We start from the raw sequence: 27,403 nt of genomic DNA, 5'->3' as shown, positions 1-27,403 counted from the left end.
GAGCATGGGGACAGTACTAAGACCCCACAGCACAGCAGCATCTCCAACTAAAACTCCTGGGTCTGAGTCCCGGCTCCACCTGCAACTCGGGCTCCCTGGGAGGGGGCAGCTGACATCCATCCCCATTGGACACACCCGAATGGTGGTCCCAGCTGCCACCTCCAGGCTGGCCCAGGCCCAGCTGTGGCAGGCATTTGGAGAGTGGTCCAGTGAGTGGAAGATCTCTCTTCCTTTCAAATAAAATGAAAGGTAAATACAATGAATAATTTTTAAAGACAATAGCCGTCTGACAGTCGCCGCCTGCCCTGCGCACCTGGCTTGGCCCCCTCCTGGCTGCCAGGGTCTGCCTGGACCCAGCGCACCAGCACACCAGGCCATGGAGCCTGCCAGCTCTGACGATGAAGGAGAGAAGTACACTGTGGGCAGAGAACACCCCAGATTCCGGTCCTCTGGCCAGCGCTCAGCTCCTAAGCGAACTGAGCGGCCCCTGCCAGGAAAACTCAAATCCAATTTTGGCTACACAGAGGAAGGCGTGTCCTCCCAGCCCCCCAGAAGCCCGCAGCATTGTCAGGGTCATGCACGTCCCACCCCCGGGCGGCCCTCAGCAAGAGGAGCCTTCCATGCGCTCCGCGTCATTTGCTTCTCAAGTTCTCACACGGGGGACAGGACCCGAGGGCCCCGGGCTGGCACACTCACACTAGGTGAGCAGCCAGCAGGCTCGGCGGGGTTTCTTTTACAGGATGAAAACGTGTGATCTTGTCACCGGCTAATAAATCCCCAGAGCCTAGCGCAGCCACGGGACCTTGTGGAGGAGGTCATCCCCCCACCGCCCCCAAATCCACACACTGCCTCCCAGGACCCCACAGGTGCTTTTCAGAGGAACCCGCTCAGGCTCGCCCACCCTCTGCCTCATGGCAACAACAACACAGAACAAACATGGGCCCTGCATTGGCTGTGGGGCCAGCACGCCCACTTAGCCTCCACCCTGGAGCCCAGTTGTACCAGCTCCAAGCAGTGGACCCTCCCTGGGGGTCCCTGCACCACCCCCATGTACCTGCCACCAGGTCGCAGGGGCCAGCCTTGTAGGAAAGCTAGGGGCAGACAGGGAGTCTCTGGCTGCCATAGCACGGGAATACCCAGCACGACCCAACATGAGACACCTTCCAGGATGGTCAGTCGAGGCCCAGGGACCCCCTACACCTTGCCAGCAGCCTCTCCAGGAATCTGAAAGCCAAGACACCAGAGCGTCCATTACAGACTGCAAGTCTGGCCTCACACTGGAGTGACTCCTTGGGGCTTGGCACAGTGGCGCAGCAAGTGAAGCCATTGCCTGCATTGCCCTGTGGACACTGGTTTGAGACCTGACTCCTCCATTTCTGATCCAGTGCCCTGCAAACGCAGCTGGGAAAAGCAGTGGAAGATGGCCAAACCCCTGGGCCCCTGAACCCACATGGGAGACCCAGTGGAAGCTCCTGGCTTCACACCAGACCAGCCCTGGCCATTGTAGCAGCTAGGGAATGAGTCAGCAGATAGAAGATTCTCTCTCTGTAAACATATAAGAAAAAGAAAGAAAGAAAGAAAGAAAGAAAGAAAGAAAGAAAGAAAGAAAAGAGAAGAGAAGAAAATCTAACTCCTTGTTTTCTGTTGCCAGGCTGTGGGCCAATCCTGAGCTTTCTGGCCACCCGGCGACGAGCTCTGGGGTCTTGGGGGTATGGAATTACTATCTAGGGACATCCATGGATAAGGCCACTGTACATGTAGGTAAAGAATAAATCCTGAGGGACACCCATTCACAAGGCCACTGTACTTGCAGGTAAGCGAGGGGACTGAGACGTGGTGGTTTGGAGGGGAGAGACTGGAGGATCTGTATGGGTCACACTGCTGCACCAGCCCGCACGGGAAACTGGAGTTGGGCTTATTAGCATGGAACATTGCTGACCACAACACGCTAGTCCATGTGAAAGCTAGGGTGGGGGCCCATCGAGCAGGGCTAGATCCCAGCACCTGACTGAATGTTGGAACAGGGGATGGCTCACATTAGGCAGGATTATGACACTAAACAGTACGCGGGAGAATCAGGTCCAGGGGTAGCTTCTGTGGGGGATATGTGGGCCAAACCCTGTGGAAATACAAATCCTGCTCCTTAGCTCAGTAGTTGGGATGGTGATGGGCTGAGCTAGATGTGACCATGGAACCAACACTCATGCGTACAGGGACCAAGAATAGTCTAGGCAGGTCCAGGCTGCAGCACCCGCATGTGCAGCCTAAAACAGGATGTGGGGCAGGCCAGACCACAACATTCAGCAACCCAAAGGCCAAGATAGAGGGTCAGATTATGCCGGGCAAGGGCCCAGCACCTGCTGGCACATGTGAGATGTGGGTCTGGAAGTGGGCTGAGTGGGGGAATGTGGGAAACTCCCCTAGTGAGGCATAGCTCCCACGGGACTGGGGGATGGCTGGGCTGGGCTGTAGCCGCCACCGGTGAGAGCTGGAATTAGGGGCAGGCTGAGCCTGGCCAGGCTACAGCACCAGCTGGCAAATGCTGAGGTGAGATGGGCCATGCCAGACTGGGCCACAGCACCCAACCAGCACATGTGAGACCCAGGGGGGAGGGGTGCCTCGGAAGGGGTCTACGTGGGGCTCCCCTGCTGGAGCACCACTTCCACTGGAAAGCATGAGAGCTGTGATGGGGGCAGACTAGGCCGGGCAGGGCTATAACACCTGTTGGCCTCATGTGAGTTGGACCAGGAAAAAGCCAGGTTGGGTTGATTGTTTCTACTGGTGCAAAACATAAGTCAGAGAGGGTGTGGGTTGGTTGGGCTTTGCCACAGCATCAACTGGCAGATGCTGGCACTGGGGGACGAACTCTGTCAAGTTAAAACTGAAGAACTACCTGTAGAGTACGGTCCACGTTAAACACTCACGTCACTGAGTGATCTCCCCCACCCCCAGCCCGGCAGGCCCCCTTGCACCCACTGTGACTAGCAAGGACCCCATGTGGGGGTCACGGGCTTGCCTGGCTGTGATGTGGCTCAGGTCGCCTAGCACGGGATCCCCACGGCTCAGCCCTGACCCTAAGCCTGAATTTCTTCCTTGGGTCCACAAGGCTGCAGGAGTGCGCACTGCCTGGGTGGGCCACGTCGTGTCTGTGCCCTTGTCCACCAGCGACAGCTCATGGCCACTGTGGACAACACGGCTGAAGGCCCAGGTGCACGACCCCTGTCTGGCCCCGCTTCCTGGTCCTCATGCCATCTCTTGGTGCCCAACTCCTAATCGGACCACAAGCTGTCCTCACAGCCTCACATCCTCTGCTGCTTTCCCAGGTGCGTGAGGTGAGCTGGATCAGAGCTCACAGCTGGGGCTTCAACTGATGCCCATACGAGATGTGGCTGTCACAGAAAGTCGCTCCACCCAAACAGTGGACTCCAACCAGAGCACCTGGGGGCTCAGCTGGCGGGCCTCGGATCCTTTTATCCTGGCAGGAGGAACCGAAAGGGGGTGCGGGAGGGGGTGCAGACGGTGTGTGGCCACACCCAGCTGAATACCCAAGCCAGAGTCTGCCTGAGCTGGGGGCAGGAGGGGGCGTGGAGAGGGAAGCGCTTCCCTCGAGCCCCCAAGTCCAGAGGGAGGAACAAGACGGGGTCAGCCTGGCCCTCCAGAGCCTGGCCGCTGCGAGTCCGGAATCTGCTCCGAGGAGGAGGACTTCTCCCCCAGCAGAGCTGCCCAGGGGGAGAAGGCGGCCACCTGCAGGGCCTGGGCCTGGCCGTGAGCTGCCAGAGGGATCCAGGACAACCCCTGGATCCCCGGGGACCGCCCACCGTGCTGCGACTGCTGCTGTTGGCCGCAGTCAAGACCGGCCGCTCACGGAACTGTCACATCCAACTACCGTCAACCGGAAGGGCCCCCGCTGGCCTCACCCTGGCTGCCCCTGGGCTCCTGGGTGTGTCCCAAGGCGGGCCGGTTGGCCGTTGGATCCGCAAACAGGGTGCATGGTGTCACTCGACACTGCGGGGCAGCCTTCCAGGCTGGGAGACTGTGGTTACCAAAAATAATCCACCCAGTGTTTAAATATTGACAGAAGCCTCGCAGATCCTTTGGCCTTCGTAGTCTGCCGGCTCTGCCCTCTCGACAAGTGGCCAGAGCTCCCTGGAGAGGCCAGTCCGCCTCGCCCCTCCTCTGCCCAGCCCACCCCTCACTAGGTGCTCTCTCCCTGGCCCTGCCCTCCCCTTCCCCCAACCCCCATCCCGGGGCTGACCTGCTCCTTCCACGAGGTCTGCACCCCACCCTGGAGAGGACACCGCAAACCACACCCATGGTATGCGCCACCTAAGCACCCCCATCACAGGAGTCCAGAGGATGGGGCCAAACAGGGGGACCTCTGCCCTCCTGGGGTGGCATCCACAAGAGCTCCTGGCACCCCCTTCTGCCCGAGAGGCCAAGAGAGGGTGCCTGTGCCTGCACATGGCCAGACAAGGCTGGGAGGGATGCAGTTCAGGGCCTGGTCCAGGGACCACACCAAGGGACCAGCCCTGTCATGATCTGCCCCGGTCTGCTGGCTCACATGAGCCCAACCCCTGCCAGGAAGGAGAGCCCCCCAAGAGCCAGCCGGCAGAGGGGCCGCTGCAACCCCACGGTGTGGGGCCTGCACTGCAGGTGCCTGAGCACCCCGAGTAGAGATGCCCAGTCTATGTGCTGTGCTGGGGAAGGACAGGGGTGTGGTGCCCAGCCCTGCACCAACTTTGGGGCGATTTCATCAGCATCGCGTTGCGTTGCAGCAGCCAGGTGGTCCCCACAGGCACAGCCTGAGCTCCCCGCTTGCCTGGAGGTGCGGCCACGTCACGCTCCCCAGCGCACATGACAAGCTCACATCTCGCCGAACACACGTGGGACCAGCTGGGGCTGTGCCAGTACAGCTGATGCAAGGCCCCTGGGGCCTCAGGCTTCCTGCTCCCCGGGGCAGGTGCATTCACGTGGCTCGGGCCATGAGCCGCCTGGGGTGCGTCAGGGACTACAGGGGCCAACTCAGGTCCAGGAAGCCCCGTACCCAGCAGGTCGGGGGAGGGGCTGGGTGGGTTTTCTTCTGTTTGGTGTGGGAAAGCCGACACGCTGATGTCCTGCTGGTCCGGAGGACCTCAGTGGGAAGAGGGCGGCGTTTGAATGACCCGCCAGTCCTCTGGGGGAGTGAAGCCCACGGGGGCAGTGCCGGGACCCCTCCCAGAGGTGGCGAGTTCTAGGACCTGACTGTGGGGAGCAGTGAGAGGACAGGGCTGGGGCCCCTCTGGCAGGAGCAGTTGTCCACCGCCTCCTTGCTGCCTCCCCTAGTGCCAAGGGCAGGGAAAGCTGGCGGGAAGACAGCCTGGACGTCCAGCCCGTGGCAGGTGCCGGCTAGACCAGTTAGCCACCCGGGGAGTGAACCAGTGGACGGATTTCTCCGCCCCTCTGTCACTGCATTTGAGGGTTGTTTTGTTTATTTCCTGTGGGTTTCGTGTTTGTTTTTAATGATATTCTTTTTTATTTAATTCATGTATTTTATTTTTGATGTTGTTTTCATAGTTGAGAAGGATGTACGCGCCTGAGGACCACCAGTTAGGGTCAGGAGGGGCAAGGCATGGCCGGAGAGGGAAGCGGAGGGGCCACCCCGGCTGCCTGACTACATCAGGACCCGGGATGAGGGCCGTGCGCTCGATGCGAGCTCAGAAACCCCGAGTGGAGAATGCCCCCAGTGACTGCTGGAGTGGTTCTGATCACTCTGAGATGTTGTCGGCTTCACTGCACCAGGACTGAGAAAATCTTCCCAAGGCCCACTGGCTGGCGAGGTCCACCACAATGCATCCACTCGCCCAGACACTGCCAAACCTTGGCCAGGAGAGTTGTCCAACCATTTCTGCTCTCCGTGCTTTGGTACGGGACGTCCTCTGCTGGCCTCCATGAGCTGTCAGGTCCCCCATGTGCATCTGCCCACCGCACAGACACCAGCAACTGGCAGGGCCAGTCCTGATCTGAGCATCCCCAGGTCAGACCACAGAGCCTGTGATCTTGCGGAAGGCCAGAGCTTGGAGGCCAGCTGGCCAGCTGGGCGAGGACCCCAACAAACCTTGCCTGGAGTGAACCCAGACCTGATGCTTGCGTGTGTCAATGAGTGCAGGATCCGGCTCAGTCTGTCACCACATCAGACTACAAACTGGTGATTGCAGTGGCCTGGTCGCTTCCATCCCCAGCCCAAGGTCCCACGCAGACCTATGGGTGCTGCGGCTTGCCAGCATGCCGCAGAACTGGCCCTTGTGCATGCCAGCGGGAAATGCAACCTAGTTGGGATGACCCTTAACCCCCACCAGGCCTGCACCAGCCCTGGTTCCTGCACATGCCAGTTCATGTGGCAGACTAGACTGGTCTGCCCTGAATCCCATCCAGCTCTCATATCTATGGTTGCTGCAGCGTAGCTCAGCCCACCAAACCTCCTCATTTACCTGTGAGTGCATTGGCTCAGTCAGTGCAAGTCCCCCAGAAGACAGCCTCCTCCTGTTAGGTACTCCCTCAGCATCCCCACACACACATCCCCGTGTCCCTCGCCCCTGCCAATCCACAGCCCCCATGCCTGCGTGTGCACGTGGGGCCCTAGGCCTGGTCTTCCAGTGGGCTGTCACTGGATTTTGAATAAATAGAGAAATATTCAGGGGCAAAAAGTAAGCTGAAGCTCAACCAAAACCTCATACCTGGTGCTAGAATGAACCCCAAACAGCTCATGGGCCGAGATGTCAACCACAAAAACATTCTCATGAGCATCTCAGCATCCTGGGGACCTGGAAATAGGCTGGGAATTCTCAGAAAGAAAAAGTCAGGAGCTTAAACTTGACCAAAGTTAACGAGAAACACCGGTAGGCCCCACACTGAAAAGATTTCTAGAATGTTCCAGAAGAGATATGGATTTCCAGAACACTCTGGAATACTCGATTGCAAGCCAGCCAACCCCAATAAGAATAAGGCATGTTTGTGTCTAGAAACCAGGAGGACCAACAGACACAGGAAGACACACCCAGTGGTGTGGCTGTTGGCAAGACACAAAGACCACAGTGTGGCATCCGTGGCTGCACTTTACTGTGGCTGAGACAGAGACAGTGTCCCTCACCAGTGAGGCCGTGGAGAAGGCAGGGTGCCCTGAGCCGCGGGCAGGAGTATGAACTGGGACAGCCCTCAAGAGAACGGTTCCAGAAACTTCTGTTAGAACCAAAGACACAACCCACCACCCTGGGGATCCAGGGCCACACGGCCAACAGACCAACACTCAGGTTTGAACAAAAGCCAGAGTGGTGAGGGGCACTGCCTGAATGATGACAGCCCGGCAACGCTCCCGGACTCTCAGACGCTGGGCCAGCAGCGCTGCCCCTGACCCCCGGTGCTGCCCCCAACCCCTGGCGCTGCCCCCGACCCCCAGTGCTGCCCTCAACCCCTGGCGCTGCCCCCGACCCCCAGTGCTGCCCCTGACCCCCAGTGCTGCCCCTGGCCCCTGGCGCTGCCCCAGCACTGCCCCTGACCCCCAGCACTGCCGCTGTCCCCCAGCCCAGTGAGGGCCCCAGACTCTCAGACACTTGGCCAGCAGTGCTGCCCCGTCCACCTACCCCACTAAGCAGCAAGGACTCAGCCCAACATGCCACGTGGACGGAGCATGAGGGCAGCAGAAGCTGGTGTGAGACCCCCACGCACAGCTCCACGCTGGTGTGAGACCACCACGCACAGCTCCACGCTGGTGTGAGACCCCCACGCACAGCTCCACACTGGTGTGAGACCCCCACGCACAGCTCCACGCTGGTGGGACCCTTCTCAAGACCATCTATTTTGAAGACACATCTGCTGATTTACTTGAGAGGGAGGACATTGTCATTGTCACAGACTCCCCAAACGCACGCCCAGGCTGGAGCGAGGAGCTAATTCCATCCAGGTTTCCCAGGGGGTGGCGGGGATGTAGGCCCTGGAGCTGTTTGCTGCCTCCCTCCCAGGGTGAGTTAGTAGGAAGGCAGACCCGGGACTCCAACCCCAGCGCCTGGACATGAGGGGCAGGGGCCTTGGCTGCTTGGCGTCCCACACGGGAAACAGACTGCCAGGGGTCTGGGTGGGGCTGACGAGGAAGGGGCCCTGCAGGAAGTGACCTGAGACACAGGGACACACAAATGGGCACTCATAGCACCTACTGAGATCCTGGGCTGTGTGTCACGGAGTGAGGCGGGGACCAGGAGGAGGGTTGCATCTCACTGTCTTTAGGACTTCGGGGCAGCTCCTGTTGCAGTTCTAATGGGCAGTGTTGGACCAACCAGGGGTCAGCACATGCCGGGCTGGGGCTGCATCTAGGCAGCGGGCGGCACGGGCAGTGAGCACCTGTCTGTCGCCAGTTCAAAGGTGAAGCCGAGCGGGAAGTAGATTCCCTCATCTCCTACCCCAAGTGTCCCCGGTGCCAACATCCTGCCTTCATAGGGCATGCTCGCTGTAACTGAGCCACATTCAGAGAGGGAGGTCCCCCTCCAGTTGTTCACACCCCAAATGCCCACAGCAGCCCGACAGCCGGGGCTGTGCTGGGACACAGCTGGGAGGCAGGGACCCAAGTCCTCGGGTGTCACCTGCTCCCTCCCAGGTGGCTGGCATGGCCCACACAGAGGACCCGGATGGAGTCCCTGGCTCGTGGCTTTGGACTGGCCCAGCCCTGGCTGATGCAGGCACCGGGGGAGTAAACCAGCAGATGGAAGATCTCCCTCTGCTACTCTGCCTTTCACATAAATACAGCTCAAAGCCAAGCCGCAGGCCTTTAGTCTGTACTGAATGTCTGTCGGGGTAGGCACTGGGCCTGGCACTGAACGGCTGTTGTTTGGACACCTTCACCCACCCCAGTACCTGGCTAGGGTCCCGCCCCCACTCAGGCTGCATGCCCCTCTCGCGGGACCCAGGTGCCCGCCCTGCAGCCATTAACACAGACAGCCTGGGTGTGTTCCTGTCGAATGGGGACACATGGTGGGGGAGGTGGGACACGAAGACACTGGCAGAGGCTTCACGGTGACGGGTTGGGGGAGTGCAGAACAGGGTGACCCAGACAGCAGCTGGGTGCTAGCTGGACCGTCAGGGCACACCTGGGCCGCCAGGGCACGCCTGGGCCGCCAGGGAGCACCTGGGCTACCAGGGAGCACCTGGGCCACCAGGGAACACCTGGGCCATCAGGGAGCACCTGGGCAGCCAGGGAGCGCCTGGGCCGCCAGGGAGCACCTGGGCCGCCAGGGAGCGCCTGGGCCGCCAGGGAGCGCCCAGCCAACTGCCAGGGCACGCCTGGGCTGTCAGGAGCTGGAGGAGACAGAAAGCCCCCACCCCCAGCCCACTGAGACCCATTAACCCCACCATATTGAGAACAGTTTCTGTTGCTTTGAGGCCCCTGGGGCTTTGGGACCGGGTGGCGGTGACCTGGGGTCTTGGCACACTGTGGACTCGGCTGGTGCCTGAAGGCTAGGAGGGTATTGTTCGCAGCGTCCCTCATCACAGAATGGCTGGACTCTACCGGCTGAGCAGATGACAACACGGGGACCCACACCTCACCAAGGCCACGCCCTAGATGGCCTCTGGGCTCAGGCCTGCAGCTGGACAGCTGGCCTCACCGGCATCCCCTCCCGGACACTGCGCGGCCGCCCAGCCACAGCCACAGTCCTTGGCTTTGGGAGCGGTAGCAGCTGGGATGGTCCCCACCCAGAGCTTCCTGGCCTGGCTGGGAGGCTGGGGGGTAGGACAGTTGGTGACAGCCCCCCAGCCGAGGCCAAGGCTGGAGAGCCAGAGACGCTAGCCGGAGCATGGCGGAACAGGTCTCAGGCTGTCGGTGACGACGGGCTGGACAGAAGTCCTGGCTCCAGAAGCTCAAACGACACCCAGGCTGCCAACGGGGCCCCCACTGCTCGGGGCGCTGGGACCGGTCCTCAACGGTGCTCAGAAAGTGCTGAAACATGGGAGGCCAGCACAGGGGGTTCAACCCCTCTCCAGCTCCTGGCCAGCCCTCCTCTGGCCAGTTCCAGGTCTCGGCTTCCCACACCTGCTGTCCTTGCTCACTGCGCCCTGGCCATGCTGCTCCCAGAAGGGTTCTTTGGATGCCCACTGTCCACTCTGGCCCTTCCCTGCCATGGCAGGAGTCTGGCCTCTGGGCCTGCCATGTGCCTGACCCTGTCCTCCTCACTGCAGGTCCCTCATGTGTCCTGGTCAGCCACCTGCTGAACGGCTGCACTGGTCTGGCAGGGCTGGACAGGTGACATGATGTGGGATTCCGGCATCTGTCCTCCGCCCCCAGAGGTTGCGTCCTGCCCAGGGTGCACACAGGAGGAACCAGACCTGGCGCTTCTAGATCCTTCCCAGAGGCCAGGCTCCTCTGAGAGCTGTGAGCTCCGTTCTGCACTCGGCACCTCATAGAGCAGTGAGGGCCATTGGTAATGCGCCCCACCCCCTGGGTCCCCTGAGTCAGAGCCTCTCCTTCCCGGAGCAGAAGGCACCTTGTCAGCGCCGCTCACTTGCGCCTCGCAAGGCCCATGGAGGGACAGCGGAGGCCGGGCGGTCACTCACGGTCACCCAGAGTGGTGTTCTGGGTGTGGTTTCATGGTGACCAGGACCCTTCCATCCCCAAGGCAAGTGGCCGTCCAGCAAGAGCAGTTTCCTGGGTCCTCGTCCCCCCACTTCTGAGAAATCTGCAGGAGGGACCTTCCTCCCCCATAAACGCCTCCTGTGACCCACACCACAAACAGCAGGCTGAGGAAGGTTCTAGAATGGCACCGGCCCCAGGCAGGGTGAGCCTGAGGGGAGAGCAGTGAGTGGGGGGTGGTCCCCAGGGGCTGCCACGGCCAAGAAGAGCTCATCCACCTGCTGCTTGGCTGGGCTCCAGCAGGAGGCTGCGCGGACCGGCCACAGGTGTGCAAGGGAGAAGCTGGACAGACGGGTGGGCTTCCCGTCAGACCCCCCCAGGGCTCACCTGGCCCTGGCAAAGCCAGCAGCAACACAGCATCCTGCAGATCCCAGGGAGGCACTGCCTGCCTGCCTCCTGGCCTGCGCTACCTGGAATGCCGCAAAGAAGGGCCAGCCAGAGCGAGGGCACACAGCGCTTGGCACCCTCAGGAAAATGACCAGGCCAGGCATGGGAGGGGACTGAGCCCTGCACCTGAGCCAGCTCGCCTGGGGGCTCAGGGATCCTTCACGATCAAGTACACAGGTGGCAGGTGGGTTCCACAGAGGGCTGCACCCTGACCACCCCAGCCGCAAGGTCACTTCCCACAGAGCCCACCTGCAGACCATGGGGGTTTCGCCCTGAAGCCCTGACCCTTAGCCCAGGACCCTCGGGGTGGAGGTGGGTGCCCACCGTACACTCAAAACCAAGGCAGGCAGCACTTCAGTGCAGGGGCAGCTCAACAAGCTGGTGGGGAAACATGTGAACGGCACGTGGGCGTGGGCACGGGAAGACGTCTCACCCACCCGGCGTCGGCTGAGCCTGCCCGTCTCACACCTCATTTCGAACGCCACAGTTCCTCTCCCACGTGTGCCAGCAGGGGGCAGCGTGGGGGCTGCAGGGCGCAGGGCCGGGACCTGGGACACCCTCAGCTGCCTGTGTCAGGTCTCTTGCCTACTGTGCATAATTGCAGTGAGCCACCTGCTTCTGAAAACGGATTTGCTGGGCCGGCACAGTGGCACAGCACGCTAGCCCCTGCCCCACAGCGCTGGCATCCCATATGGGCTCCAGTCCAGCTCCCCGCTTACGGCTTAAAGCCCAGCTTTGGATCGGCTCAGCTCCAGTCACTGGCCATTTGGGGAGTGATGGATGAAGATCTCTCTGTCTCTCCTTTCTCTAGAAAATATGCTTTTAAAATGAAAATAAATACACCTTTTTTTTAAAAAAAAGATTTAATTATTTTTATTACAAAGTCAGACATATAGAGAGAGGAGGAGAGACAGAGAGAAATATCTTCTATCTGATGATTCACTCCCCAAGTGACTGCGCCGATCCAAAGCCAAGAGCCAGGAGCCTCTTCCAGGTCTCCCACATGGGTGCAGAGTCCCAAGGCTTTGGGCCGTCCTCTGCTGCTTTCCCAGGCCACAAGCAGGGAGCTGGATGGGAAGTGGAGCTGCTAGGATTAGAACTGGTGCCCATATAGGATCCCGGCGTGTTCAAGGTGAGGACTTTCACCATTAGACCACAGCGCCAGGCCCAAATACACCTTTTTTAAAAGGCAAAAGATTTATACGATCTGAAGAGAAACCAGAGACTAGTACACCTTTTTTAAAAGGGGGGATTTACTTATATTTACTGAGACAGAGAGAGAGCGCTCCTTCCCACAGTCTCACTCCCTGAATGCCACAACGGCTGGGGCTGAACCGAAGATGGGAGGTTGGAACCCCAGCCAGGTCCCCCCTCTGGTACTGGAACCATCCCTGCTGCCCCCAGGATCCGTGTCAGCCGGAGGCAGGGGCAGAGTGGCCGCTGAGTGGGAGTGTGCCCTGGGACCCCAGCCTGCTGCCTCCCCACGTACGTCCAGGAGGCGGGCACTGAGTGGGAGCGTGCCCTGGGACCCCAGCCTGCTGCCTCCCCACGTACGTCCAGGAGGCGGGCACTGAGTGGGAGCGTGCCCTGGGACCCCAGCCTGCTGCCTCCCCACGTACGTCCAGGAGGCGGGCACTGAGTGGGAGCGTGCCCTGGGACCCCAGCCTGCTGCCTCCCCACGTACGTCCGGGCTGTGCCACCATGCCACAATTCTTCCCCAGCTAGTGCCAGGCCACAGACCTTGGCTTCGACCCCAACAGAGGTGGATGGCCCAGGACCATGCCATCCTGGGGTGGGGGTGGGGTGTGACTGGAGGTGCAGGTCCGAGCATCACTGACTCATTCAACTGCCCCTGCCCTAGCCAGGCCACGAGCACTGCTTTGGCCAAGGGTGTCCAGGTGGCCCTCTGCTGGGAAGGACCCCTACCTCCTCGGAACTGGGTCCCGCCCTTGTGTGTCTCACGCAGGCGACACGGGAATGTGCAGTGGGTAGAGGGCCATCTTTTCATGTACTCAGGGGACCAAACACTGCAGGGAAATGCAGATTCCCAGGAAGGGGGTCCACTCGTGGTCCCAGCCCAGCCCCAGCCTGGGCATGTAGTTCCTCAGTTCTGCCACTAGAGGGGCCCCATGAACCAGCCTCCCTGCCCTGCCCAAAGGGGGTCTGGGTGCCCGGCTGCTCAACCCCGGGGCACCCCAAACACTCGCACTCCAGGAAGAACCAAGAACCCAGCTCCAAGGCAGCCTGCAGAAGCCACACCTCCCACAGGGTCTCAGGGCCTGGTGAGGGCTCGCCTCCATGACGCTTGGGGTTTGCCAGCCAGGCACCTGCTCTGCAGCCCCAGCAAAATCCTTAGTCAAGGGCTTGCTGTTTCCAAAAGTGCCAGGGAGCAGAAAGGCTGGGGAAGGTGCAGTGGGACCAAGACCCCCACACTGGGCATCAGCAGAAAGGAGTGGGCAGCCGCTGGGGATACGGGTACCAGGGCCACCCTATCCCTCCAGATCCGGGGTGGAGATTGCAGCCCCAGCACTCTGAGGTACGCCTCTCCAGGCTCAAGACCACCGTGGAGTTGGGGGTTGAAGCAGATAATCCATTCCCAAGTGCATCTTTCCCCTGCCCAGCAGCCGTGGACAGGAGGACAAAGAGCCAGCACCGCCCAAGGGGCTGGCAGGTAAGGAGAGGAGGCCCACACCCAGTGGGGCCCGGAGGGACGGACTGTGGCTCCCAGGCACAGGAGCTGGGGCTTGTGCAAACTGTGACCAACGACCCTGAAGGGTTGCGGAAGCAGGCAGCTCTGGACTGGCCCACCCTGGCCATTGCAGCCATCTGGGGACGAAGATCTTCCCACCCCTCTCCCCTACTCTCTGTAACTCTGCCTTCCAAATACTTAGATATGAGTGATCTTCGGGATGCTAATAGAAAGCCGTGTTAAACAACAGCAGGGCACAGAGGCCCAGAAGAGGGACATCTTCACCGGGCTCCGGCCAAGCCCTGACTCAGACCCTGCCACCCCGACCACAGGTCATGCGGGCGTCCCTGCAGGGTGGGCAGACTTGGGGATCACCCCAGGTACCATGCAGTGCCGCGTGGCAGCACCAGAGGGCGCTCTGGCTGCACCCAGGCAGCAGGACCCAGGCAGGATCCCAGGCCCCAAGCCCTACAGGATTCAGAGCAGCCCATTGGCCCCAAGCCCTCGTCCAGGCTGCCAGCCCCCCTCTCTGTGCCCCCAAACAGCCAGGGCTAACGGGAGCATCTCACACATCTCACCAAGGAGGAGACACCCAGAGAGTATCCACCCCAGCTCCCTCCTGGGCAGCCCTCTGCTTGGCCTGGCCACACCAGGCCCTGGACCTGGTGTGCACAGTGGTCCAGCCAGGGGGACCCCCTCCCTCCTTCCCTTCGAGCCTCTCACTCCCCATGAGCCCGAGAGGACGCCGCCGGACCTATCCCACCTATCCCGGGGCTTGGGTTTGGAGAACGTTCAGACACAGCCTATAGCATGGAGCTCAGGGCATCAACACCCATGCTGACCGCCCGGACCCTGCACGGCCCAGGGCCACCCTCCACGCCGACCACCAGGACCCTTCACGGCCCAAGGCCGCCCTTCACGCTGACCACCTGGACCCTGCATGGCCCAGGGCCACCCTCCACGCCGACCACCCGGACCCTTCACGGCCCAGGGCCGCCCTCCACGCTGACCACCCTCCACGCTGACCACCCGGACGCTGCATGGCCCAAGGCCGCCCTCCACGCTGACCACCCTCCACGCTGACCACCTGGACCCTGCACAGCCCAGGGCCACCCTCCACGCTGACCCCCTGGACCCTGTTCATGCACCGCCGACCACCATCACAATCACTTTTCCCACCAAGCCTAGGCGGGACTGTGCAAGCTGCCTCTGAGAACCGCAAGGGCCCGGGAAATGCAGGTCCCTCCTGCTCAGCAGGGCTACAGATGGTGGTCCTAGCCCTCCAATCCACCTGCCAACAGCCCAGGCCTTCGGCCTCCCCCAGGGTGGGCTACCACCAACCTTCTTGCCCTCCCAAGCTCACAGAGGGGAGGAGCGGACGTCCAGCCAGCTGGGTAAGGGGCCCCATGGGCTGTGGGCAGAGCCAGGGCCTGGCTGGGGATTATGTGCCTCAGGCAGCCCTACGGGCTTCAGGATGCCTACTAGATCTCTGCGCAATGAGCCCCTTAAAGGACCAAGACTGCCATGGGGGTGGCCTGGGACTCACCTTGGGGAGGGCGGCACCTGAGCCCAGCAGGGTCCCCCACCAGCCACGCCGGCTGCGCGGGGCCTACCTGTCGCCTCTGTCCATGAACACGGAGCTGCTGCTGCTCTCGGCCGGCGCTGTGCTGGTGCGCGAGGGGCAGAAGGGCGAGGAGGCGGCGTCCGAGTCCGAGTCAAAGGAACTGTCCCGGCTCACACCGTCGTCAGCCAACAGCCCCAGGGAGCCCTCCTCCAGGGAGCCCTCCTCCTCCGGGGCCTCAGCCCGTGGCTCCCGGCCGTCCTCCAGCCCATCCTGCGGGCTCATGGTGGATGAGCCGGCTTTGGGGCCGGGAGGGCACCGTTGGTGCAGGGGCCCTGGGCAAGGTCGTCTGCTTCCTCCACAGAAGAGCTGGCATCCGTGGTGTCCACAGCCCCTTGGGCCACCTCTAGCACGTCCTCGTCCCTGGTGATGGCGGTGGCTGAAGCCTGCTGGGGGCCGCCCGTGCGCCGGCCGCGGTGCCCTGCACACAGGGGAGCTGTCAGGCACGATGTAGCACAGGGCTTCCTCGTCTTGCTGCTGGATGTGAGAACTGGGGACCCAGGATGAGGATGGCCCCCAGCAGCTCATCCTTCTCCAGGTACAAGTAACCGGCAGGAGGGACAGGGGTCAGGAGGGCCATGTGTGCCCCTGGCTTCTATCTGAAAAGGGTTGGAGCCAGGGTGTGCTCCAGGCTCTCCTCCCACCGCCCCCTGAGCAGCCTGCAGGCAGTCCCCCAGCGCTGCTCGGCACCTGTCCAGGTCCTCTGCTGTCAGGGACAGCGATGAGCGCCATGGCTCCACCCTCAGACTCTCCCACGCCCCCAGTCCCCTTTCCCTCATGGTGCTGGCTCCTGGGGCTCCTCTCACCTGTGCAGGGTCCACCCCCTGTACACCCACAAGGGGGGAGCGTGGGCTGGCCGCTGAGCCGGCTGGATCTCAGCTCGGACTCTGGTCACCAGGGCTGTGAGGGTTCCCAGGCCACGGTGGACACTCGGCCCTGCAGTCAAGTCCCTGGCTCAGATGCCTGGACCCCATGGGGGAGCATGTCCCGTTCCCAGCTCCTGCAGGAGACAGCTCAAGGAGTGCGGCTCCCTGCCACCTGGAGCCCAGCTCCAGCCTGCTCGGCCCTGGCCATGTGAGAAGTGTGGGGAGTGACCAGGCAGAGGAGAGCTGTGTCCCTACATCTCACACAGAGAGAGCAAGAGAGAGCGCGTGTATGCTGGCCGCAGCGGCAGGGCAGTGAGCTTGGCTCAGACAGCTCACTGGGTGGGCGTTGTGGCACAGCCGCCCCTTGGGACACCCTCGCCCAGCACCAAAATGCCTCAGCTGCTCCTCTTCCAATCCAGCTCCCTACCAAGGTGTGTGAGAGGCACCAGGTGGTGACGCCCCCACCAGAAGGCCGGGGTGGTCCCAGCACCTGCCTGGGGCCCTGCCCGCAGCAGAGGAAGCCCAGGGCTGCAGGGCCAGGGCCCAGGAGCCTCCTCCCAGCAGCCTGCCAGGGACCCTCCGCAGACATCTGCTCACTGCAGGCCTGGGCCACTCCTGCAAGAGGCCTCGGGGACCCCACGCTCTGTTCCAGGGGGTGTGCACTCATGGCTCTGCGGGGAGCCTCACACCCCAAGGAGCCTCCTGGGGGCACAGCTGTCGTAGCTGCTGACAAAAAGACAGAAGAAAACCCTGAGGTGGCCTTCCAAGTCCAAATGTGGGGACTGGGGGTGGAGTCCTGACTCTGGCAGACCCCCACTTCCTCCGCCCTGGGAGGCAATCTGTTACAGCTCCAGAACTTTCTAAGGACCTCTGCAAACATCTGTTGATCTGAATGGCAGTGTGAGACAGAGAGATCTCCCATCTGCTGGTTGATGTCCCCAAAGGGCTGCAACGCGGAGTCTAGCTGCAGTGGGGAGCCGGGCTGCAGCGGGACCCGGGCTGCAGCCAGGAGCCTGGAGCTCCATCGGGTCCCCCTGTGCTGCAGGAGCCCAGGCACGTGGAACATGTTCTGCTGCCTCGGAGTTTTAGCAGGGAGCTGCACAGGAAGTGGGACCGCCCAGACTCCGGTGGGGATTTCAGTGCCTCAAGCAGTAACGGGACCACTGCCGTCCCCAACAAAGGAGACCCCAGCTCCTCCTGCTCCCCACACTATGCAAAGCCGAGATCACAGGGCGCCTGCACAGCCAGCATCAGGGCAGGTGGGGGGTGAGGAGGCTCCTTCCCAGGCCCGGCTGGTGACGGTCCTTCCCCACCTCCTGGGCCAGCTCACCGGGTGGTGTTCCCCGGCCCCTGCAGGCTCGGGGGGTGCATCAGATAGTGTTCTTGGAGTAGAGGATCTCCCCACCTAGCACAGCGGGGTTGCCGCCCGCAGGGGTGAGGGTCAGGAGCTCAGAGGCCCAGGAGGAGGCCCAGAGACATGGGTGGGCAGCCGCTTCCATCCTCCCAGGCTCCAGCCCGCGCGGGGCGCGTCCAGACCTGCCTGGGAGCAAGAGAGGGACAATGAGGGTGCAAGCCACTACCTCCCAAGGCTGGTGCCCCCTCTCACTGGCAGACACCCTGAGGGCAGGTCCAGCGAGGACAGGCCGCCCAGTGTTTCCATGGGCTCAGCCAGGGAGGGTACCTCCTGACCTGCCCCAGACTGGGTGGAATCGCCCCCCAGGAAGCCTGGTCCCACTGTGGGCAGGATTTCCACAGGCTCCAGGAGTTCCCTCTGCTGCGTGCCCACGAGTGTTGACGCCACCGAGCCCTCCTCTCGCCCGCCGATACACTGGAAGGAGACCCAAGGCCTCCGACAAGCCAAGCTGCCACACCAGGATGAGAACCAGAGTGCGCCCCAGGGGCACCACAAATGGGAGCCGCATGCCCAGCAGAACCAGGCCAGTACCCCCAGACACAGGACCGAGACGCAGACAACGGCCAAGCTCCCCACAGTGGACAGGACCCCACGGACCGGGGAAAAGCAGTCCCAAGTCCCCAGACATTGCAAAGTGGATCGAGGCAGGAGACAGCTGCTCCCCCAGGTCAGCCTGCCCCAAAACCAGGAATGCCCCTCTCTGCCAAAGACCACAGGGCACTATCCAACATGCAGGGCACCCTGGAACATGCGCGGTGTGCCCAGAGCACCTGAAGAGGTAGAGAAGAGGAAACACACTGCCATGGGCCATGCACGCCAAAAAGACACACCTGTGCACGTGTGCCCACTCGAGGTCTGCCCACCAGCACAGGTGTGTGTGCCCACTGGGAGGTCTGCCCACCGGCACAGGCGTGTGTGCCCACTCAAGGTCTGCCCACCGGCACAGGCGTGTGTGCCCACTCAAGGTCTGCCCACCAGCACAGGTGTGTGTGCCCACTCGAGCTCTGCCCACCGGCACAGGTGTATGCCCACTCAAGGTCTGCCCACCGGCACAGGTGTGTGTGCCCACTGGGAGGTCTGCCCACTGGCACAGGCGTGTGTGCCCACTCGAGGTCTGCCCACCGGCACAGGTGTGTGTGCCCACTGGGAGGGTTCCGATTAGGTTCTTTCTGACAGTTTACAGTGACAGGCCCTCAGTGAGGCCCCAGAAGGAATGCTGACCGCAGGTCTTGCCTGGCTAGCACCTGTGGTCTGTCCCCTGCCCCAAGGCTCAGTGTGCCACGTGACCAGGGTGGCGTATTCTAGAGGCGTGCCCATCCCTTCAGCACCTGCCCCTGTGCCTGTGCCTTATGCGACGGCCTCACAGGCACAAAGTCACAGGACGGGCATAAGGTGTATTTAGATCAGACACATCTGGGAGACTGTCTAGAGGGCCTGTGGCTGTCCTTGGACATGTCCCCAGGCCACCCAGGACACAGCTAAGCTCTGCCCATGCAGCCCTCAGGGACTTGGACCTGCACAGAGGTACAGATGTCCACCCGAGAGCCAGGGCAATGACCATGGGCACCAAGCCATGTGCGTGGACAGCCAGGTGTTCAGCTGGGCTGCACCCAACCATGGCCATCCAGGCCTGGAGTCCGGTGGGGGAGGGGAGGAGGGGGTTGTGAACAGTCCGCAGAAGGTGCCCCTGCCAAGAGAGGAGTCCACACCTGCCAGTCCCAGAGACCAAAAGTGGAAGAGCAGGAGGAACGGGCAGGGGAAGAAGGTTCTGGAAACAAACCGTGCCACTGAACGAAGTTACAAACAGGGACGAGGTCACCACCTGGGCCACCGATATCCCACGCCAGGGCACCTGAGGTGAGGGAGACAGGCAGCCCTCACCTGCCCTGCTCCGATGGCCCTACCCTCGTGTTACACAGCAGGCCCTTAGACACACAAAGCCCGCCTCTCTGGGCTGTGGGGCGGCCCATGCCCGCCTCACTCAGAGTCACTTGGGCCACATGGCCACTGTCTGGGGTAGGACAGGACTTGGCTCCTGGTAAGTCGCAAAGCCACAGACGGAAGGTGGTGGCCTGTTCGTTATGGGGTCCGGGATGGGTCCTTGGGAGAAGCCCCAAGGCCCCTCAGGGCACGTTCTTGGAAGGGATTGACCAGAAATGCCAACCAGGGCCTGGGTGCCCTCTCTGCTTTCTGTGGCTGCTTCTTGGCCATCTGCCCCCACCTCCACCATCACCCCAGACAGCAGCCCCCAAGGACTGCACATGCCAGCACCCCCAGGGAGCCAGTCTTGGGAAACACCGCCCTTTGCCCAGGCAGAGCCGCATCCCAAGCCCGGCCCAGCTCCTCTGGGCTAGGAGAGTGCCAGAATGTAAGAATCCTACAAACCCAACGAGGTCACAGCGTACCCTGTGAGCCCCGGACCCCGTTGCGTCTCCTAGGAGCCACATACAAAGGTGGCACAGGCAGCCCACGAGACAGCTGGAACACCTGGCCACCATGTCGCATCGGCGGCCAACCCTGCTGGCATCACCGTCAGCCGCGACCCGGCTGGCCACGTCCTGGGCATTCTGTGGCAGCCATGGCTGTGGCCTCTGTCCAGAACCATACAGTGTCACCCTCTGCCATCTCCAGGCTTGGCAGCAACCCCCCCCCCCCGCAGCTACTTGCCTAAATCAAAGCCAGCTTTGGGAGGAAGTGTTCCGCCGCCCCTGAGCACCCCCAGCAGGCTGTGCTGGGCACCCAGCAGGAGACGGCAGCACACAGGCCTCTAGGATTCCCCGGTGCCTGCCACAACCCCCTGTGGGAGTCCCCTGACGAGAAATCGGGGGCCATGCCCCCCCCCCATGTCACAGCCCAGAAAAGCCTGTAACACAAGGTCTCTGCCTCCTCCTAGAGCGTGGTGGCCCCTTCTTCAGTCCTGTGCCCACAGACACCCTCCCCCAGAAGGTTCTGGAAAAAAACCAACAGGCTGCTTTGCCCGCTAACCTTAGCCAGGAGTGTTTGTTTTGTGAAATGAAGTCTCACAGCCCAGTGTTCGTGGTTTCGTGAGCTTCCTTCATGCACATCACGTCTTCGCTCCCAGGCTCTGGTCCCTAACTGGAGGGCGCTGCCTCCGGAGACCACACCCCCAGTCACACAGCTCCAAGCCGTCTGGGTGCTTCCTGCTGCCTGCTGTACCTCACAGGGTAAGCTGTCGGGCTGAGGCTGTGGCGTAGCGGGAAGAGCTGCCGCCTCTAGCACCAACATCCATGTGGGTGCTGCTCTCAAGTCCTGGCTGTCCCACTTCCCATCCAGCTCCTGCCTGTGGCCTGGGAAGGCATAGGAGGACGGCCCAAGGCCTTGGGACCCTGCACCCACGTGGAAGACCCAGTAGCTCCAGGCTCCTGCCTTTGGATCGGCTCATTCTGGCTGTTGCGGCCACTTGGGGAGTGAACCAGAGGATGGAAGATCTTTCTGCCTCTCCTTCTCTCTGTAAATCTGCCTTTCCAATAAAACTAAATAAACCTTTAAAAAAAGACAATGCATACTAGGGAAAAAAGAACACATGCATGTCACAACGTTTTTTGAGCCCAAACAATCTGGGCTAGGAAAAGAACACCCACCCCTGGGCCTGCTGAGCCGCGTGGCCACCAATCGCTGCTGAGCTGTGCTGAGCTCTGCTAACAGGGCCACATCAACTCCTCACAAAGGGGTCTCCTGTCTGCGTCCTCGGGCCCAGAGCCGCCTGAGTCTTCCCATGGCTGGCCAGGAACACGCCCGAGCTGACCTTCCAGCCCGGCCACAGTGGGCACCGCAGGGACAGCCTCCTAGGAGCCAGACAGCATGCACATGCAACACAGGCATCCATATACCACTTACATGCCTAAGACATGGACACAAGGACACACTCAGAGACAGGGACACGGCACACAGAGACACAGCACACACACACACAGGGACACAGCATAAACAGAGAGGGACACAGCACACACAACCCAGCCCAGCCATGGGCTACGTGAGGAGTGAACCGAGAGCCGGAAACTCTTGGATTCTCGCATTTGTAACCTATTTTCCTGATCAGAATAGCAGGTTTTACATAATTGACCACAAAAACAGTACAGGAGACGTGGCTGAGGCAGGGCCGTGTTCTCTCCCCACATTCCCGGGAACCCAGCAGCTGCTGGCCTCCAGCCAGCTGAACGGCAGAGGCAGTGCGGCAGACCTGAGCCCAGCTCTGGGGAACCCGTGGGGACTCGGGGCTGGAGGGACTGGGGCTGAGCTGAGAAGGCGCCAACCAGCCTGAGGGCAATGCCGACGTAGGGCTGCATGACCTCAGGGGGAGACCCTGGCCAGTTATCCATGAAGTGAGGGCAGGGCCGCCAGGGGCCTGGGGCTGGGATGACAGCCGTTCCTGGCCAGCTGCGGGCCAGCTACTGACAGCTCCACCGCCTGGCCTTGGGGCACCCACGGGAGCTTGGCCAGCTGCGGACCAGCCACTGACAGCTCCACCGCCTGGCCTTGGGGCACCCACGGGAGCCTGGGTGACTCAGTGTGGAGGGCAGGGGTCTCCACAGTGTATATTTACAGGGGGTAAAATGAAGACTTTCCCAGCCCATGCCCCCTCCCTCCTCCAAGAGCAGGTGTTTTGGGTAGCAGGGTGGTCTGCAGCAGCGGCCAGCTGGGGAAAGGGCTCCTCCTGCACCTGCCAGCTCCCGCGGGCACTGACATAGGAGCCTGCAGCCCTGGCACCGAGCCGACCACTCATGCATGTGGAGTCCCGATGAGCTGTGACCAAGATGCCACAGGGTCCTGTAGCCCAGCCACCCCAGCCCCTCTGCCAGACTCTCTCGCTTCTGAGGACCCGGCAGGGGACCCGGGATGAACTTGCCTCTGCAGGAACGCTGAAGAGCACCCCACCCTCCACCCGTGATCCTGGGTCTGTGACCTTTGTCCACCATCTTTGCATACAGAGCAGCCTGGATGAACGTAGGGGTCTCTCTAGAAACCACCTCCTACCAACCACTCAGCCTGGGACATGGGGCAGAACCTCCCTGGAGCCCTCGGCCCTGCTCACCCGCCGGACGCCAGGCCCCTGTCCCTGTAAGAAACTTCCCTTCTGCACTGTGGAGAAGACCAAAGCCCCCCTCTCCCCAAGGGGGAGCAGCAGGGGTGGGCAGAGGCATGCCCACAAGCCAATGCTGCCCACCCAACGCCTTGGCCTCCATCAGCGCCCAGACAGGGAGAGGGCAATGGTACCTTCTGAACCTTTGTAAGAAGAGACCTAACAGCCAGCTCAGCCTGTCTCTTCCACTCAGCCACCGTGTACACCTGCCTCCAGCTGCTGGGAGACGACAGTCGGGAAGACAGACCTACTGGCATGGCAAGGGGCTGGCAGGCCAGCTCACCTGAGGGACACAGTCCGTAACAGACCCTCCAGCTACACCCCTGCCCCATCACTGTCAGACCACACAGAAACAGTGTTCTGAGCCACCCACCCCCAGCAACCCTGGCTGCTGGGCCAGCACAAACCGGTTCCTCTGCTTTGCCAAGGCAACAGAAGCCAGGGGCTGTGGCGCCTGGCTTAACAGCAGCCACCTGCTGCAGGTGATCCTAGGGGAGACCCTGCCCGCCTTTCCAGGGCCCTGCATGGACACCCACACCTTCTGAGGAGCCCCCCGAGGTGGGCCTCACAGGGGCTCCTCCTCTCACTTCTGCTTAACGGCTGGCTATGCCAAAGACAGACTCGGAGTGCACGCCACATTCTGGGTCCACGCGGATGAAGGGCCCACCCAGAAATGGCCTCAGTGAGGCCATGAGGACAGCATAAGGAAGCCAAGGCCCTGGGCCTTCATGCCCGCAGCCCTGGGGCCTGCGGCAGCTGGGGGTGGGCAGGACGGCCAGCAGGGCAAGCGCTGGGAAACCTGGTGGCTTAGCGGGGACTCTCCCAGGTCTGATTGGCTGAAACGGCTCCCTCCCGGCCCTAACCAAGGAAGTCGGGCCTGAGAGAGGAAATGAGACTCAGAGTTGAGCTGGGGCCAAGACCAAGAAAGATCAACTCCAGGCAAGAACCCAGCATGGGCCCTGCCCATGGCTCATATGGCTGCCTTCCTCAATGCACACCCACCACGGCACCGAGAGTAGGGGCCAGGGAATCACATGGTGACACCCCACATGGCAGCCCACGGACCCCATGTGGGTCATGGCCCAGGGTCACACAGCCCATAGCAAACCCAGGGGCCAGGCCAGTAGGTACAAGAGCACAGCACTTGAGGGACAAGGGCCAGATGGGGCCAGCCCAGAGGGGACCACAGAGGAGCTCATGGCCCGCCCAGGGCTCAGCCTCCCTGCTGGACAGCAGGACGGGCTGCCTTCCAACCCTTTCTTTGTGTTGTCCCCACAGCAGGAGCTGCATCGGGTGGAAACCAAGCACAGGGTCTTCCGGGCGCCCCAAGCCCGCTGGGCTCCCAGGAGGCAGGGAACGACACACTTCAGACCAGACGGTTCATAAAAGCAGGTTTATTAGATACCTGAGCCAGGTATCCCAAAGGCACACGGATTGAGAGAGGCCCATAAAATCAGCTTTAAAAAAGCCACCACGACACTGGGCATTTGGCACCATGGCCAAGCCACGGCTCTCTGAGTCCAGCTTCTCGCGGACGTACACCCTAGCTGGCAGCGTTCAGGTCCCTGGAGCTGGGGCCTCCACACCGCTTGCGAAGAGACCCACACCAAGCTCCCTGACCAGGCAAGCTTCAGCCATCACTGGCATGCGGCGGGGTTGGACTGGCATGGGGGAATGCTCTCTGGATCTCTCTCCCCCCAATAAATAATGTAGAAAAATTACAGGGAACAAAAGAACCACTTGTAGGTACTTCGGGGAGGGAGGAGGAGGAAGAGGCCGCCTTTTCTCTCCAAGTGCTGTGGTTGAGAGCTTGACACACACGAGATACAAATGAAACAAACAGTGGATGGTGCAACGATACAACCTGCATCCACCTGCACCAAGTGCCCAGCCCAGATCCATAACCAACCTCACTCTACAGGGAGCTGGCACAAACCGAAAGCTGTGTAAGAGATGGGTGTTGAGCCCAGCACGGTGGCTCAATGGCTAAAGTCTGCGCCTTGCATGCTCCAGGATCCCAGACGGGCTCCCGTTGGTACCCCAGATGCTCCCCGCTTGTGTCCTGGACAGGATGGACAGGATGGAATCCCAGACCCCGGGGCTTACTTTGTGGGCAGAACACACCCATGCCTGACAGAGCTGCCACAGTCCCTCGATCGGCGAGAGTGCTCCTGAGGCTCATGTGGCGGCACAGCACCTCAGCTGCCACTTGCAAAGCCAGCACCTCATACGGGAGCTCTGGTTCGAGTCCCAGCTGCTCCTCTTCCCATCCACCTCCCTGCTGATGGGCAGAGAGAAGCAGCAGAGAATGGCCCAAGTGACGGAATCCCTCTCCCCACGGGAGACCGGGATGGGGCTTCTGGCTTCTGGCTTCAGCCTGGCCCAGCTTCAGCCACTGCAATCATTTGGGGTGTGAATCAACAGGAGGAAGATATCTCTCTCCCTCCCTCCCCCTCACCCCCCATCTCAATTTGTTTCTCTCCTTCTGTTACCTCTATCTTTCACATGTTCAAAAAAAGAACTTTCTTACCCAATCACCACAAACATTTCACCTAAAAAGAAAAATGGGCACATAACCCACATTCGGCACGCGAGGGCCCTAGACAAGGCAGGGACAGTGCATGCCTGGCTGGAACAAACCGACACTGGCCTCTCCACCGTCTCCCCAGTGCCAGGTCCGCGGCCACAAAAACACAAGCTTCAAGCTTCACCGCTTCCTGGCAGGGTTCCTCGGGTTATTTTTAGCCATCTCAAGTCGACTGCCCTTTCGCACACAACACAAACACACACACACACACACACACACATATAGCCTTATTATTCTCTCAAGGCGGAGTCAGCCCATAAGGCAATGAGTTCCCGATGCGTGGCTCTCACGCACCGCACGCGCAGCAACTGCAGGCCACGCACGCCACGGGCATGCCGCGGGGAGGGCGCACTTGGGGGCACGAGGCTCACACTGCACCAGATCCCCTTCCCCTGCTCGGCGCCCGCCAGACAAAGGTCACAAGTCCCTGGGCCACAGCGCCAGCCACGTGGGGGCCGAGCCCGCTCGCACCAGGCCCACCGCGCTCGGACCCGTACCCACTGCCCAGGGAAACCCCCGGCTCCCCGCTCCCATCTGGGGCTACGCAGAGCGCCCAGCTCACGCGCACCCGGGGGCTGCAGCCGGCCAGGCCCCTCCCGGCCCCACGGCCACAGGCGGGCAACCCCACACCCCACCGGCTCCGCAGGCAGAGCGCCGGCCGGCTCCCAGGAGCCGCGGTCCCCCGCCCCAGGGACCCCCGCCGACCAGACACCCACCCGGTCCCGCCGCGGGGGCCGGACTTGCTGTGCGCTGGGCCCGGAACCGCCACTGTCGCCGCAGCTGCCAGTGAGGCGGAGAGGGGCGGAGAGGGGCGGAGATGGGCGGAGACGAGTGGCGAGGTCCAGCCTCCGGACCGCCCCCCAACGCCGGACCGCGCCCCCAGCCCCTCGGCCGCACCCACAGTGCCCACCCGCGCCCCTCGGCACCTGGGCTGCTCCCCGAATCCGTGGCTGTCGCAGGGGGCACTGAGCCCGTCCGATGCCCGCCGCCCCGTGCGCATACTGGGTTTCCAAGTGGGAGGGACGCACACCCACCAGAGGGTCCCGGGCGCCCCCCTCGGCAGGGGATTCCTCGCAGGACCCATGCGGAAGGGGCGCCCAGAGCTGGAGACGCGGGTGGAAGCGGGAACCTGCAGGCGTCCCAGCCCCAGTACCCCTACCCGGACTGCGGCCCCGGGCAGAGCCGGTCCCAGGTGCGGGGACGCACAGGGAGGAGTTCCCGGCGACCAGAAAATCCAGACTGGCGCTTGCACCCTCTTGCACGTTCAGACGCGAGCGTTCGGGGGCGCGCACACGGCGCAGCGCGCATCCCGACCCGTGCGTGTTGACGGTGTCTCCTAGCAACGGGTGATGGCGGAGCCGGGCGACCCAACCGACGGGTAAGCAGAGGAGAGAGGCCGCGGGGAGAGGGGTAAAGGCAGATGGGACGAGGGGTATGGAGCAGGGAACAGTGACTCAAGGAGCATAGGGACAGGGAAATGAAATACAAGAAGGAAGGGTGGCCATGCCCTCAGCCTCCGGGTATCCCCACTTGCTGGGCTCCCACCTTCCCCCTCACTTCCTGCTCCTTTGTCCTCCCTCCTTACCCTGGCCTGGCAGGAGACCGCTCTAGAAACCCCAGCAGGTCCCTCTGCCCCCACTGAGGGACCAGCGGGGACCACCCAGTTCCCCCAGGACACAAATGAGTGTCCTTCTCAGGTCGCCTCCCAGATGGGGTGACGGCTGCCTGGGCACCCAGGAAGAAGTCCACCTTTCTGCACCTCCCTGTGCTGGCACTGCCATGGGCCAGGCAAGGCCCACAGGGGGCAGTGGGTGTGGTCTGAGCACCAGTGTGAGGTGCCTGGGTGCAGAGGCACAGGCAAGGTTCGGGCAGTCCCGATCTGCTATTCCCAAGTTCATCCTGGCTTTCTCTGTGTTACAGGCTGTGTCGGGGTGAGCACTGAAACAGATTTGTTCATTTGAAAGGCAGAGTTAGAGATCTTCCGTCTGCGGGTTCACTTCGCAGATGGCCCCAACAGCCAGGGCTGGGCCAGGCCAAACCCAGGAGCCAGGGGCTTCTTCCGGGTCTCCCACATGGGTGGCAGAGAC

The 27,403-nt window shown here is 62.0% G+C and overlaps 1 protein-coding gene across 1 annotated transcript in view; it reads right to left on the bottom strand.

The window, feature by feature from the left end:
• TBC1D16 (TBC1 domain family member 16) overlaps nt 1–15,573 on the bottom strand; it is a 34,523-nt gene extending 18,950 nt beyond the window's left edge. Inside the window, 2 exon segments of the mRNA XM_058675703.1 lie at nt 3,124–3,181; nt 15,341–15,573. Coding sequence (XP_058531686.1) covers nt 3,124–3,181; nt 15,341–15,573 — 291 coding nt within the window.
• Between the last annotated feature and the right edge of the window lie 11,830 nt (nt 15,574–27,403).

This window comes from Ochotona princeps, chromosome 17, assembly GCF_030435755.1.
Source record: "Ochotona princeps isolate mOchPri1 chromosome 17, mOchPri1.hap1, whole genome shotgun sequence".
Taxonomy (NCBI): Eukaryota; Metazoa; Chordata; class Mammalia; order Lagomorpha; family Ochotonidae; genus Ochotona; species Ochotona princeps.
The sequence above is the reverse complement of the archived record's forward strand: the minus strand, read 5'-3'. Positions and strand labels throughout refer to the sequence as shown.